General features: G+C 37.7%; 1 protein-coding gene across 1 annotated transcript; it reads right to left on the bottom strand.

Moving 5' to 3' along the window:
* Positions 1-7,690: 7,690 nt before the first annotated feature.
* LOC140167307 (melatonin receptor type 1A-like) lies at positions 7,691-15,086 on the bottom strand. Its single transcript, XM_072190636.1, has 2 exons — positions 15,005-15,086; positions 7,691-9,376 (listed from the first exon to the last, which is right to left on the bottom strand). Exon 2 carries the CDS (start codon positions 9,340-9,342, stop codon positions 8,188-8,190), a length of 1,155 nt encoding a protein of 384 aa, XP_072046737.1. The 5' UTR covers positions 9,343-9,376; positions 15,005-15,086; the 3' UTR covers positions 7,691-8,187.
* Between the last annotated feature and the right edge of the window lie 1,777 nt (positions 15,087-16,863).

Below are 16,863 nucleotides of genomic sequence, written 5' to 3'. Positions count from 1 at the left end.
CTAAATATGATCACATTGAGTCATGGTCAGTTTCTGCTGTTGTAATCTGACTCCTGTTGGTCAAGCAGAAATCAGAACACTGGTCAAATTTTCATCATTTAGGGAGTTTGGTGTCATATTTCAAAGGCCAATATTTCTGAAAGGAAACATTTTGACCTTCAAATGAAGAAATATGAGAAATTTACATATCAATGTATCATTATGCCAAAATTCATCCAAATCTAAAATTTTGGGGTATCCGATAGGGCTACCTTAAGTTCAACTTCAGCCCTACCTCCATTCTTACCAGGTTGCTGATTGCCTCAATAAATCATAATAGTGTTCTTGTAGCCAATCAGCAGGTAGTACTCATGGGGTTAAGCCTCTTCAGCCTTACCCCCCATTCTAACCATGTTGCTGATTGGCTCAATACATCATTATGATATAGTGTTCTTGTAACCAATCATCAGGTTGTACAGTTGTACTTTTGAGGTAGTACTGACAGGATTAAAGTGAAAGAATGATTCTTTTTAAAAAATCAGACATCCCTGTTTCTTTTTCCTTTGACTTTGTGTTAATTTTACTGGAAAATTATCAACTAACAGTAATGCTTGCCTTTTCATAACTTACGATTTTTGAAGGTAGTTATGATGTATGATTCTTTTTGACTCGTGAAAATCATGGCCACATACCGTAAAACCTCGTCTACAAGCATATAGAGTGCTTCTGATGAAAGCTCCATTAATCCAGGCGCCATTATGGAGTTTGAGCAAATAAATTACAGATCCAAGCATATACAAACAAGTATTGTTCTAAGACCAATCTACTGTATTGGCATATTTCACTTGTTTCGAATTAATTTAGCTTTAATAAAAAACACTATATATGCTTGTAGACGAGGTTTTACGTTAGGTTAGTTTTAAAAAAAAGGAGAAACAATGCCTTGCAAATCAAATTTTGAATGGACAGTGATTGTATGGGGGGGGGGCAACTGCTGAATTTACTTTACAATTTCTGTAGATTACATTCAGAATTCCACTCTCCATGGTTTGCAAGTTGAGAATAGACTGGCTAAGCATGGGTCGATAGCCAAGAAATAAACATTATTTTACAAAATCTGGATGTGCTCTGTTCATTGAGGTACTTTTTTTCAATATCGACCCATGTTGCACTAGATAGTAATTCAGCAGAGAAAACTGAAATAGTTCAGTTCAATTTAAAATAGAAGAAATGCATTATGGGAAGTGTAAGATATCTTCTTTGCTTTGAACCTTGGGTTTGTACAATGGGCTTATCCATTTTATGTACACACTCCCTCTGTAGAAAATTTTGGAAATATCCATGGGGGAGTGTGAATTGAAATGAAATGACCACATTGGGCTGCTCCATTTGAATTTCATACACCCTATGAGAAAGATTCTACTTAAATTTTCCACAGAGGGAGGATGAGTTTTTAGTTGGTTAATTCCATTTGAAATTCTTACTCCCCCTGTGGAAGATATTGCCAAAATCTTTCACAGGGAGATATTGCCAAAATCTTCCACAGAGGGAGTGTGGACTTTAAATGGATTAGCTCAATTTAGTTGAGTCTGATAATTATGCCTATTTTCAATATGATGTTTTCATATTTCTAATTAAAACAATGTATTTTCATAAATTTCATAAATGGTGAATTTTGACATAATTATCAATAAATGCACAAAATAAAGCCAAAGTGATGCTTCCTGAAGTTTAATCTTTTATATTTGTATAATAGGCACATTTCAAAATTGCCTGCCAATAAATGCTTACCCCCTGCCTCTCAGCATGCAAACAAAAAACTTGCCCCACCCCCTTTAACTTAATGTTAACGAGGTTCAGTGGTGGCGCAAAATGCTTCCCAAACTAGAGCTAGGTATAGAACATATACGTCATATGATGCTCGAGGTTGGTGAAACTAAAAGGTTGTCAGCCCATTCATGATACATTGTTTATACTGCCCTATATTATGACATCAGTCGGCATGCGCATGGGGGGGGGGGGGTAAAAGCAGTGAGGCAGCTAAAAGAGGCGACGAAAAAAGAAGGGGCAGCAATAAGAATTATTAAATTCAGGTTGTGCGGCAAGAATTATTAATGAAAAAAGGGGCGGAAAAATTATGGCAAAGTCAACCTCTGTGATTCTTTATGTTTGGTAATCCAGGGACAGGAAAGTCTACCTTGGTGATTCTTTATGTTTGGTAATCTGAGGACAGTAATGTCTACCTTGATGATTCTTTATGTTTGGTAATCCAGGGACAGGAAAGTCTACATTGGTGATTCTTTATGTTTGGTAATCCAGGGACAAGAAAGTCAACCTGGTGATTCTTTATGTTTGGTAATCCAGGGACAGGAAAGTCTACCTTGGTGATTCTTTATGTTTGGTAATCCAGGGACAGGAAAGTCTACTTTGGTGATTCTTTATGTTTGGTAATCCAGGGACAGGAAAGTCTACCTTGGTGATTCTTTATGTTTGGTAATCCAGGGACAGGAAAGTCTACCTTGATGATTCTTTATGTTTGGTAATTCAGGGACAGGAAAGTCTACCTTGATGATTCTTTATGTTTGGTAATCCAGGGACAGGAAAGTCAACCTCGGTGATTCTTTATGTTTGGTAATCCAGGGACAGGAAAGTCTACCTTGATGATTCTTTATGTTTGGTAATCCAGGGACAGGAAAGTCTACATTGGTGATTCTTTATGTTTGGTAATCCAGGGACAGGAAAGTCAACCTCGGTGATTCTTTATGTTTGGTAATCCAGGGACAGGAAAGTCTACCTTGGTGATTCTTTATGTTTGGTAATCCAGGGACAGGAAAGTCTACCTTGGTGATTCGTTATGTTTGGTAATCCAGGGATAGGAAAGTCTACCTTGGTGATTCTTTATGCTTGGTAATCCAGGGACAGGAAAGTCTACCTTGGTGATTCTTTATGTTTGGTAATCCAGGGACGGGAAAGTTTACCTTGGTGATTCTTTGTGTTTGGTAATCCAGGGACAGGAAAGTTTACCTTGGTGATTCTTTGTGTTTGGTAATCCAGGGACAGGAAAGTCTACCTTGGTGATTCTTTATGTTTGGTAATCCAGGGACAGGAAAGTTTACCTTGGTGATTCTTTATGTTTGGTAATCCAGGGACCGGAAAGTCTACCTTGGTGATTCTTTATGTTTGGTACTCCAGGGACAAGAAAGTTTACCTTGGTGATTCTTTATGTTTGGTAATCCAGGGACAGGAAAGTTTACCTTGGTGATTCTTTATGTTTGGTAATCCAGGGACCGGAAAGTCTACCTTGGTGATTCTTTATGTTTGGTAATCCAGGGACAGGAAAGTCTACCTTGGTGATTCTTTGTGTTTGGTAATCCAGGGATAGGAATGTCTACCTTGGTGATTCTTTATGTTTGGAAATCCAGGGACAGGAACGTCTACCTTGGTGATTTTTTATTTCTTTATGTTTGGTAATCCAGGGACAGGAAAGTCTACCTTGGTGATTCTTTATTTCTTTATGTTTGGTAATCCAGGGACAGGAAAGTCTACCTTGGTGATTCTTTGTGTTTGGTAATCCAGGGATAGGAATGTCTACCTTGGTGATTCTTTATGTTTGGTAATCCAGGGACAGGAAAGTCAACCTCGGTGATTCTTTATGTTTGGTAATCCAGGGACAGGAACGTTTACCTTGGTGATTCTTTATGTTTGGTAATCCAGGGACAGGAATGTCTACCTTGGTGATTCTTTATGTTTGGTAATCCAGGGACAGGAATGTCTACCTTGGTGATTCTTTATGTTTGGTAACCCAGGGACAGGAATGTCTACCTTGGTGATTCTTTATGTTTGGTAATCCAGGGACAGGAAAGTCAACCTCGGTGATTCTTTATGTTTGGTAATCCAGGGACAGGAACGTTTACCTTGGTGATTCTTTATGTTTGGTAATCCAGGGACAGGAATGTCTACCTTGGTGATTCTTTATGTTTGGTAATCCAGGGACAGGAAAGTCTACCTTGATGATTCTTTATGTTTGGTAGTCCAGGGACAGGAAAGTCTACCTTGGTGATTCTTTGTGTTTGGTAATCCAGGGACAGGAAAGTTTACCTTGGTGATTCTTTGTGTTTGGTAATCCAGGGACAGGAACGTTTACCTCGGTGATTCTTTATGTTTGGTAATCCAGGGATAGGAATGTCTACCTTGGTGATTCTTTATGTTTGGTAATCCAGGGACAGGAAAGTTTACCTTGGTGATTCTTTATGTTTGGTAATCCAGGGACAGGAAAGTCTACCTTGGTGATTCTTTATGTTTGGTAATCCAGGGACAGGAAAGTTTACCTTGGTGATTCTTTGTGTTTGGTAATCCAGGGACAGGAAAGTCTACCTTGGTGATTCTTTATGTTTGGTAATCCAGGGACAGGAACGTTTACCTTGGTGATTCTTTATGTTTGGTAATCCAGGGACAGGAATGTCTACCTTGGTGACTTTTTATGTTTGGTAATCCAGGGACAGGAAAGTCTACCTTGGTGATTCTTTATGTTTGGTAATCCAGGGACAGGAACGTCTACCTTGGTGATTCTTTATGTTTGGTAATCCAGGGACAGGAAAGTTTACCTTGGTGATTCTTTATGCTTGGTAATCCAGGGACAGGAACGTTTACCTTGGTGATTCTTTATGTTTGGTAATCCAGGGACAGGAATGTCTACCTTGGTGACTTTTTATGTTTGGTAATCCAGGGACAGGAAAGTCTACTTTGGTGATTCTTTGTGTTTGGTAATCCAGGGACAGGAACGTTTACCTTGGTGATTCTTTATGTTTGGTAATCCAGGGACAGGAAAGTTTACCTTGGTGATTCTTTATGTTTGGTAATCCAGGGACAGGAAAGTTTACCTTGGTGATTCTTTATGTTTGGTAATCCAGGGACAGGAACGTCTACCTTGGTGATTCTTTATGTTTGGTAATCCAGGGACAGGAAAGTCTACCTTGGTGATTCTTTATGTTTGGTAATCCAGGGACAGGAACGTTTACCTTGGTGATTCTTTATGTTTGGTAATCCAGGGACAGGAAAGTTTACCTTGGTGATTTTTTATGTTTGGTAATCCAGGGACAGGAAAGTTTACCTTGGTGATTCTTTATGTTTGGTAATCCAGGGACAGGAACGTCTACCTTGGTGATTCTTTATGTTTGGTAATCCAGGGACAGGAAAGTCTACCTTGGTGATTCTTTATGTTTGGTAATCCAGGGACAGGAACGTTTACCTTGGTGATTCTTTATGTTTGGTAATCCAGGGACAGGAAAGTCTACCTTGGTGATTCTTTATGTTTGGTAATCCAGGGACAGGAAAGTCTACCTTGGTGATTCTTTATGTTTGGTAATCCAGGGACAGGAACGTTTACCTTGGTGATTCTTTATGTTTGGTAATCCAGGGACAGGAATGTCTACCTTGGTGATTCTTTATGTTTGGTAATCCAGGGACAGGAAAGTCTACCTTGGTGATTCTTTATGTTTGGTAATCCAGGGACAGGAACGTTTACCTTGGTGATTCTTTGTGTTTGGTAATCCAGGGACAGGAAAGTCTACCTTGGTGATTCTTTATGTTTGGTAATCCAGGGACAGGAACGTTTACCTTGGTGATTCTTTATGTTTGGTAATCCAGGGACAGGAAAGTCTACCTTGGTGATTCTTTATGTTTGGTAATCCAGGGACAGGAAAGTCTACCTTGGTGACTTTTTATGTTTGGTAATCCAGGGACAGGAAAGTCTACCTTGGTGATTCTTTATGTTTGGTAATCCAGGGACAGGAATGTCTACCTTGGTGACTTTTTATGTTTGGTAATCCAGGGACAGGAAAGTCTACCTTGGTGATTCTTTATGTTTGGTAATCCAGGGACAGGAAAGTTTACCTTGGTGATTCTTTATGTTTGGTAATCCAGGGTCAGGAAAGTCCACCGAAAGACCCCTAGTTTAGAACTACTGTCCGCACATCCTGTCACTTCCAAAGTCGAGTAAGTGTATATAAATATGTAGTAAAATTGGTCTCAAATATTAATGAATTCAGAGAAACATACGGGATATAATGAACCATTAACCTGAAGCCATGATGGCAGAATTGATTAGCCGTCTTATTCCGTGTATATACCGTATGTCAAAATCCCACTAAAGAAATGCAATTAGCCACAACCCAATTACCATAAAGGGACATACCATAAACCATCGTAGCCAGGATCAGGGCACATCTTATACATTGGGCCATTCCAGTTAAAATCCTCACTTCCCCTGTGGAAGATTTTGGAAATATCTTCCACAGGGGGAGTAATTTTTTCAAATGTAATTGGTCAGGGTTATTAATTTTGAAACCTATACTCCTACTGTATCATGTGTATCATGCCTTTACCTATATCTTCTTCAACTGGAGTATTTCAAATGGAAGTTACCAAATTGTCTATTCTATTCAAAACTCACACTCTCTCTGTGGAAAACTTTAACTAAATCTTCCACAGGAATAGTGTGGATTCTAAATGGAATAGCCCATTTTATCTGCAAGCCTATGAGTGTTGCTAATGGTTTATAGGGTGTGTCAAGGGCTACAGCGGCCAGTGAATTCCTGTTAAAGCCATATTATAACATTTTCAAACAAAATAGATTAGCATTTCTTTGCCATCAAATGTTAGCTTTTACTGTCAGATATATCCCCTTTTATTTTTGAGTCGAACAACTACGGCAAAGCAAAGAAAATTGGAATTTACTACCAGCGCACATGTCGCCAATACGTACCACTCCTTCGGTCATGTTGTGGTACGACCCTTTGTTGTGTATATCACCGTCCCGCACGCCGTGTTGTGATGTGCCCTCAGTAATTTAATTTGATGATTTATCTTTGTTTACAAAGTTACATGAGTGATGACATCTTGGGGGAATTCCCCTCTCAAATTGAGCAAAACAAATTGAATCATTTCTAATTTTGGATCATATGGGAATACCCCTAGAGATTGTAAGGTGAAGTGATGTCAGGGGATTCCCCTCAGGAAATGATGTCATGTGAAAGGTTAATGTTATAATTAAGGCTTGGGAATTTCCAAGATCACATTTGGCTATTAATACTTGGGATTTCCCATTGCTTGATATATAAGAAAATGTAAGCACACTTATTGTCACAGTTTATCTGGGCTAGCTAGCTAATATGCTTACAGTCCAATTCCTTCAAAGAAAGGAAATTGCAAACCAGAAATATTTTATGTAGTCAAAGTACTACTGTTTGCCAGTGTTGTCGGAGAAGATCTAGAATACGTCAAAGAACGTACTTCTTCCAAGAAAGGAATATATATTATTCTGTCGACTTGCTGAAGTCTGGTGTTTTGATTCAACGCAACTGTCAAAATAAGTGGGGACAACTGCATCGCAGTCCTGCTTCCTGAAGATATTGTGTGAAAGGTGGAAATAGCACCAAGTTTGGAGAAAGCAGCGCAAGGAGTGTAGTATTGGAGAACGGCGCAAGGAGTAAAGTGATTTGGAGAACTGCGCAAGGAGTTTAGTATTGGAGAACGGCGCAGGGAGTTTAATATTTGGAGAACTGCATGAGGAGTTATAAATGTGTTTGGAGAACACGCAAGGAGTTTAGTACTTGGGAGAAAGTAACACCATTTTCGTATGAGGATTTTATACGTACAATGGACTTAGCTGATTTTCGCAGGACAAGTGAATAATGATATATTACATCAGTCGTCCAGAACATTGCAAGAACTTTATGATCACCAAGAAGAAGAATGCTGGCTAAGTACTAAATAGATAAAGAGTGATTATATTTTATTATTGTGTATGTGCATTTGTTGTCATATATTGTACCAATAATAACGTGCTTTCAATTAAAGACTTAGATTTTGTTAGCATAATCAAACAGTGTATTTGTGTTGTGCATTCGTGTGAGTTCGGGTAAAAGGTGATTTTGGCCTTGAGTCAAGTACGACTCGTAACAGTGTACGTACTGGGTGTTATGAACATCGTGTATGCGTTCGACTAATAATTCTATCGTAATAATAAAGCGCCGGTTCCGGCGTTTTATTCAAAATCTCGGATTTTGACAAAACCACAGCACCTAGAGTCTGGATTTTTGCAGGGTATATTGGTTTAATAAAGTACCATTTAATCGTGTAAAAAAGGAATTTTAAAAATTCAGTGAGGGCGTCTTCCTCAGCAAATGTTATAATATGGCTTTAAGTGTTTTATAAGTAATTTGAGGTGACATTTGAGGTCATTGATGACTCGAATGCTACATTGGTATTTCCAGACGATTCAGTTATTTCATCATTTACATCAGACCCCGTCTTCTTCCTCCCAGTTGTCACAATTGCATCACTTTTCGTCACCAAACAATCGCATCTGGATACAATTCGCTTCCATATATCCGAATAGGCTTGTCGGAAGTTCCTATCTATGGCGTAGACCAGAAAGTTAACAGAACTATTGGTGAATGCCATAAAGGAAGCTAGGAGAAACCACCAAAATTGATAATGTAAGTCAAAGACAACGATTATAGAGTACGGTGTCCACATTACCAAGAACACAATACAAATTATGGCGACAGTTTTTAGTACACGTCTATCAGCTGTTTGAGGTTTCTCTTTTTGACTTGACGATGGATTCGTGGCGTGTTGTCGCATTCTGCGACTTGAACTGCGAAATGTCATGAAAATACGAAAGTACGAATAGCATAGTACGCAAACTGGCACTATGACTCCTAAAGCGATTAAATGATAACGTGTGTACGATAAATTGTATGAGTAATCATAGTTACACAACAATTGACGAGTATCAAATATATGATCACCCCATCCTAGATAGTTTGGTAAATCTAGAAGAAATGCAATGAGCCACAACCCAATTACCATAAAGGGAAGGGTGCGCTGGTTGTATATCTTTGAATAAATCACTCGATGGCATATGTAGATATATCGATTTACGGAAACTGCGCTTATACTCCAGATGGAACAACCGCAGCTCGTGACAACCATTGTTGCGATAAATTCACATAAAGCTGGCAGACGGTAGAAGAGCTTTCCCATATCTAAAGCTCCTATAACGGCGAAGGGATTCACCAGTGCAGTGACCAAAAGATCCGCTACGGCTAGATTGATTATGAAGACATTTTGCAAGACGCGAAGTTTCTTTGAGGTTACAACGGCTACAATAACAACAATGTTTCCTACAGTGCCAACCAAAGACGTAAATATCATCAGTGTGATGTAAGTGTATAAAATCGGCAACTGTGAATCGAGTAAAGATTGGTCTGATTTTGCCGAATCCGATGAATTCAATGTCCGTGTCATTCCCCTTGTTGCCATGGTAATAGTGGTGTTTTTAACATTCTCCTCTTCCATGCTATCAGCTGTTTGTTTGTGTACGCTTCAAAACCTAAAAAATAAAAATATTTGGAATAATTAGCAATTAAATCAATATGCATTACTTTGAAACTAAAAGGTTTCACTCTCGCCGTGGTAAGAGTAAATGAACGAGAGTATCCATCATTCGAAAACTGCATTTGAAGACCTGAGCGCAAGAAGACCGTAAGTCCACTTGGCCCCTCAACATGTACACACTAAAGTTGCATATAGTTTCATATAGTTTGGTAATGTTTTATACATGTTCAGGGGCCAAAACAAATCTTTCACAACCTTTCATGATGTTTTCACCCTGGAACATGTATTAAACATTATAAAACCCTAAGATATAGTACTATACGTAACTTAAGTGTATACATGTTGACGGGCCAAGTGGACTTACGGTCTTCTTGTGCTCAGGTCTTCATTTGGTATGATTTCGGAAATATCTTCACAGGGGGAGTGTGGATTTTAAATGGAATTAGCACACTAGCCAGCTCCATTTCAATTTCATACACCCTCTGAGAAAGATTCAACCTAAATCTTCCACAGAGGAGGGTGAGTTTCAAATGGAGAGCCTAATGTGCTAATTACATTTGAAATTCATACTCCCCTGTGGCAGATATTTCCAAACTCTTCCACGGGGGGGGTGGATGGAACAGCCCAATCAGTCATGATTAGTAAGTTATAAGTTATGAGTTTCAGGATTGGTTTTGGTTTTGGTTTCCTTTTATCCTGCCTAAGCTCTTAACTGACGTCATTACCGTTATCTTTGTCTGTACCCTTTGTTAGAAACTCGTAGCAGCCTCGGTTTTCACTTTAGTTTGTTACATAATCGTGTGACCGCAGAATATCAGGTTTGAAGTTACCTTGATTAAAGTATACAAAAGAAGTTTTTAAATTTCGCAGTGCAATATTCACAAGCAGAGAAGTTGAACAAGTCAATCTAAGCGTGATTAAAGCCATAATGTACGATCTTATCATAATTTAAAAATTATGATAATATGTCCTCCATAGAACTGCATGTTAAATGACCAGTAGGGTTTCTTTCACTTTACCTTGTTATATAAGCTTAAAATGGACAGCACCCTTCTCGGCAGTTATTACTAATATTATTTAAACATTTTGAATAAAGAATAACAAAATTAAAATTTGACGGAAATCGTACATTAAGGCTTTAAGTTGGCCATTTAATTCTAGGATTAAGATAAACCAACCTCTTTTTCGCTGTTTTGAAGTCAATTCTTTACTAGTGGGGATTATGCACTTTCAGTTTCCCACGCGTTTGAACGGGAATTGGATTGCGTACTTTTTCGATGTCTAGTGAGCAAATTTCTTCAAAATTTTGAGAAAATGATGTCAAATTTTCTATTCTATATTGTTTGGTAATAATGTCTTTTGCCAATAGTATGTTTAAAGTTGTAATTTTGTGTTTTTGATCGCAAAGATCGGATATTTTCGTTCCCGATTCGAATTCTGAACCCTTCGCAAGGGTGCCGATTTCGGCAGAACTTTGACGATAATTTTGCTTTGTGGGGCACTATGATGCCTTCGATCCTTAATGTTGTGTCAACCGAGTCTTAAATTAGCAAGCACAATAAGGTTGGTACCACTTTTATATACATTGATGAAATTTTTAAGATTTTTTTTCAAGTTTCTAACCGGCGCAAATCGTTAAGTGTGTATTTCCCATTGACATCCAAAATGGCGTAAGCCAGTCCTTAATATACATAGGTACGGCGTATAGGACTGGCAAGCGAGTCTAATTCTTTACCAATTTCAACCACATTTATAACACGTCTCATATTATACACACATACATTTATTTCCTATTTATAGCAAGAGGGCTTCGCTAGGACAAATTCGATAAGAAATTATTTATTTTATTTCAATAAAAAATTATATAAAATTGTACCTGTTATATTGCCCACTTCTAAAACAGCGGTAATAAGATCAGAAGTATAACAGCCACTTCATACTAAGTGTATCAAAATTCCTCAGTTTCAGAATTTTTAGATTTGTGTTATTTATTATAATGTCAGTTGCCTGTGTTGCCGCAGGCTGTGGTTTGCGATTATGTCAGGTGCATGTGTTGCCGCATATTGCCACCCTCAACGTTATGGTCACTAAATAAGCATCAAACAATAAACAAGCGCAGTTATAGAGGACGAAGGATTCGCACTTTCGCAGCGAGCACTATCTTGGACAACTATCCAGTTACCACACGGAATAAAGCAAATGATTCTATTGGGGTCAGTCGTGGAAACTGGATAGTTGTCCAAGATTCTGCTTTGTGCGAAGGATTCAGTCTAGGTTTTGCCTATCAGAAAGCTCCCATTTCGTTACTATAGTAGTCCTATTTTGCGCAGTTTCCTCAAAACTATATATTAACCGTATATCATAAATGTTGATGTAAACCGAATTACCTGCCGTTACACAGAGATTGGATTACTTTTTCATCTTTTAGCAAGGATTTCAAAATACAAAGTGTGTTTTTACCTTTGCCTTTAGATTTTACGCCCGGGGTTGATCTTTAGTGGAAATGTAACTACGTGGTTGAGCAACTTTTGAGCGGCTGTTTTAGCATGTCAAACTCCCATGTTTAGGTATGGGTCACAAATTTCTAAAACTGTGTAAAGAGGTGTTGACAATGCCAGAGAGACACAGAGTCAGGTCGATTTATTTCAATATGTAGCTAGGCTTATACTACGGAAGCGTCTAAGTGCCACGACTTGGCAAGATAATCATGTTTTAATGTTTGTGGGTCTTTGTATCCCTGCGGGGCAATCTAGTTGGATATCCAAATTTCGCGGTTTGTGGTTCTTTGTAGCACTGCGGGGGCAATCTAGTTGGATATCCAAATGTTGCGGTTTGTGGTTTTTTGTAGCCCTGCGAAGCAATCTAGTTGGATATCCTATTGAGCGGCAGTTGTTGCTGGTCTTTCACGGTTTGTGGATTTTATTTGTTGGATATCCATATTTTGCAGCTTGTGGTTCTTTGTAGCACAGCGGCACAATCTAGTTGATTTCCAAACTTCTTGTGGTTCTTTGTAGCCCTAGTCACTTCTTTTGAAAATCCTAAACAAGGTATAGCAGCCCGGTATAGCAGCCGCTGATAGGATAAGCAGCTTATAGAGCAAGGATAACTTCTATTGGCTGTGGACGGTGAGATGTAAATTGGATAATGATGATGTCACAGCTCATAAGAGTTTGTCACTCGGTGTATGGCAACTTGTTGCATTTGCTCTTCCTTGATATGATAATTTATCTTGCCGTGTTGACTTATATTTTTTGTTAAGTCAACTTGACGTGACAAATTATCCTGCCATGTAGACATTCATTTCTTGTTAAGTTGACTTGGCATGATAATTTATTTCACCAAGACGACATCCATTTTTGGTTTGTCTACTTAGCATGATAATTATCTTGCCATGTTGAGATACATTTTTTGGTAATTTGTCTCGGCGAGGTAAATTATATCGCCACGACGCCATGGTTAATAAAGAATTGTGAATTGTTGGCGAATTGGGTTCAGAACTTGTATGTAGGATATCCAAGAAAATGCTAGGGTATATTTGAAAGTGAATCTCAAAAAGTAGCGTGAAAGTGATCTGCGGGTAGGGCTGAAGCCGTCTTGAAAAGTCTGGATATCAGTATTATTTTCCAATAATTTTGGCTATGAAATTCCGCGTGAAAGCAAGAATGTTTGTTTGCTGTCAAACAATGATTGAATGTAGGATTGGTGTCACTTTTTGAAGTAATGAGTTGTTAAAATATTACACTTGGGACAGTAAATAAGATTTAGCATGGCTTTAGATATATTTTGAGCTATTTTGTACCCAGCGAAAAATATCATAGAATAATAGGACTGAAATGTTTTAGTGTTTCGTGTATTTAGTCTTGCGGGAGCATCTGTCTATTCTTCTTTATCATTCGGGTTTTTTTTAACTTGCTGGTCACGGCTACCGCATGACTCAATTAATAATTCTAATAATTAATTTTCATATTTGATTAAAGTCGACCCATAATTTGTCTGTGAATCAAACTTTTATTCACGCTACTGCAGGTGGTGTATGACGTGCAGTCCCTAAATTCAGTAAATTTTCATCGTCAACCGTGTAATTGAATGGGATTATTTTGAAATTTTAAAACCATGAACGCTTGAAATATCACAAACAAATAGGCCTATGTTGATAAATAATATAAATACAAGCTAAAACCGTTGGGGTTCGATAATGAACCCCACAAAACTAACCGAGTATATGGAAAATGCCATACGGCCGGGCGGTTTCACGAGTTGCCGGCGCGATCATGTCATCCGCCGCCTGCGCTACTGGACGTTAAAAAGCGATGGGCAAATGTAAACAATACAATAGTCAAGATATAGGTGGAAAAATTTTGGCACACAATTTAAGACCGCTACCGCGATGTTGCAAGGTTGGAGCTAACAACACGTACATGACGTACGGCGCAAAGTTCATTCATCTCGGCAACATCAGATCGCCTCAGCAGCCAATCAGAGACGAGTGCCTGCGTTTAAACGCAGCATGATGTACGCTTAAAATACACTCTCGTTAAAAGTTCACAGGACAAGATTATAATCTACTGCTGATATAACAATAGACCACTGATGGTATTATCTGTAGATAGTAATTGTGGAAATGTAAAAAAAGTGTCGAAAATGATCAGAAGTGTTGATTTTAAAAGACTAGTTTTAAGTTTTGGTAATTAGATAGCATCAATAAGTTAAAGTTGTTCATCACTAGTGCTATCAGCAGTATGGCATCATAGTGGTCTGTAATTAAATTGAGCTCAAAAAGAAACTTATAATTTTTCACAAGGTCATATCTTAAAATCCTGTCCATCAAAATGAACCAAAATTACACACAGGATTACTTCAATACTCTACTCTAAACACATTTCAGTAACCAAGCAGTTATCATATTCACAGCCAAATAATTGGCACCCAGCACAAAAATTCTGTGATTCATTGACTTGCTCTTTGGGATTTATCAATGCTCACAGATTTCTTGTGCTGGATGCCAGTTATTATTTTTGCTGGTCGGGCTACCGTGGGTAAATATGATGTAATAAATAAATAATAATAAACAAATATGTATAAAAACAGGTCTGTTAGGTATATACATGAGTGATTTTTACGCTTTTTGAAGTCCAAAAAGTGTTTTTACTTCCTTTCAAATGGTTCATGCACTGTAGAACACATGACCATCTCAACGCGGGTGCCGACTGCAGACGACATGATTCAATTTTCTTTTTTTAATTTAAAAATTTCAGAAATGTAAATTTTTATGACCATATTTGGAATCAGCATGAAAAATGCATTAAAATGAGTACAAACAAGCCTAGTATTGGTTCAGTAGTTCTTAAGATAGTTCTTGATATTTTGAGAAAATATTTTTTCCGTTGAAGCGCATGGCTAGCACGCATAGCATTACGCCCATGCAAACAATACAAATAAATTCGTGTCTGCTGGTAATGTTTTAACCGGGGTTTTAACTACAAAAGATACAGCATATTAGTACTATTTTTGGCCATATCTCACAAATGAAATAAAGTTAATAAATAATAGATACATAGATCAACAAGCCCACATGTTACTATTTTATTATTAATGTTATTCGTAAATAGGTTTGTGTACTTACCTCATTTGTAGTCAAGTCTGATAATTTCAACCTCGGCTACACTAAATATGCTCTCACAATATAACACGTTGCTTCAAGCTACCGCGGCGTCAACTAAAATGAGGCGTAGTCTTATAGTTCCATTACACAAATTACTCCCGGAAGCAATTATCTAAAATATAGTGTGTCTTAAATACAGGTATATTTTGCTTTAATATCGCTGTTTACACATTAACATATATAATGAACCACTTGATCACTAAAGTGAAGTAATTGGATTCCTTGCCCCTATAATATACCTAACTTTCATTACCAGTGTGTAGTTATTTTTTGAAAAAATGCAAAATTAGTCACAAAATTTATCAGGGGGTGTAGTACCACCTTAATGCGAATGTTATTGACGGTTTATACTGGATTGATTTTTCCCGTGATTTTTGAATGGAATGGTGGTAGACCTGCATATTTTCGAGACGCACTATAAAACTAATTTATTATTGTAAAAGAAGTCATAGCAAAGTTACTGCAGCCATTGTATCTCTACCATTATATAGTTTTACTTCATTGCTGATGACACTGTACTTTTGCTAACTAAATTTCGTATACTGAACTCAAACAACTCTAACTCCACTATCTTAGCTGATAAACAATTCTCCTTCATACCACAGTAGACCAGCCTTCACCATTGACCTTCAAAACAGCTCTCAAATCCGACCCTGCAATTCACACCAATTAGACCACTCTCTCCGACTTTCCAGTTAAAACTCTTTTTGGAGTATTTAGGAGGAAGCACTACCAAGTACTGTGTTTTTAATAACTGAGGGACTCATATTAACTTCAAAACCCAACCCTTGTCATATTATTTTGCCTGCAAAGTATCGAGACACACTATATTTGATTACTTTCTGCTGTGAATGGATCTCAGCCATTAGTCATACATGAGTGCTGATGGTGCACTTAATGGCTGTATGCTTCTACCACCGATAATTATAATGCGTATTTAGTTAATTGAGATACTCCATTTTAATTACTTTACTTGGAAACTAATTATATCGTAAGGAAGATATGAAAGAAAAATACTGTTGATATCACGATCAAATAGGTATTCGACCAAAATCATTTCAATTAGATAAAAAGTTCTGAGCAATTCAAAATTGGACGTTGCAACCTGCCAACGTTACCATCTTAAATCCCCCAATATTTTGTCAGGGGGTAGTCCATACAATCATCCACCCAATGCCTGTATGTGGGTTTCTGACCAAATTAACCTCATATTTGGCCATTTTAGCCCCAAAAGTGCACTTTTTGCGCACTTCGCGCGAATTTATTCCACTTTTACACCATATTTCACTAATTTAGCTTCAATATGGCAAAATTGTTCGCGAGCTTTGCACGCATATTTACCATAAACTTATTATGTCGCCAAAAAGTGCTGGATTCATTATACTTTTCCAACCCCCCCCCCCAATGTCAAAAAGAAATCAACGCCACAGATGGCCTATCTCTACATTAGGAGGATTTGCCTTTCGTGTATATTAATTATAAAAAAGTTGTGAACACAGACTGATCAGTTATACATCAAGTGAGTAGCTTTTTGTAGCCATTTTTGGATTTTCGGCCAAAAAAGTTGACTTAAATTAAAAAGAAATGTTTATGCTATAAATAACTCAAGTTAAGCTGTTCCTGATTTAGGTTTCACACATTCCAAACATTTTTTTTTAAAGCTCGGTGATTATTTTTATAAAATTTCATGTATAAACAAAAGTTGCACTTTTATATTTTGGCTTTTGTATTCATTGATTGGTTTAAACCTTTTAGTAAACATTTCTTTATTAAGACTCAACTTGTTAGCAGACGAGTAATGGACAACACGAACTTACAGG

Source organism: Amphiura filiformis, chromosome 13 (genome assembly GCF_039555335.1).
Source record: "Amphiura filiformis chromosome 13, Afil_fr2py, whole genome shotgun sequence".
In the NCBI taxonomy this organism is placed as follows: Eukaryota; Metazoa; Echinodermata; class Ophiuroidea; order Amphilepidida; family Amphiuridae; genus Amphiura; species Amphiura filiformis.
The sequence above is the reverse complement of the archived record's forward strand: the minus strand, read 5'-3'. Positions and strand labels throughout refer to the sequence as shown.

Coding starts and splice junctions, on each gene's coding strand:
- LOC140167307 (XM_072190636.1), bottom strand. CDS start 9,342: ATGGAAGAGGAGAATGTTAAAAACACCACTATTACCATGGCAACAAGG.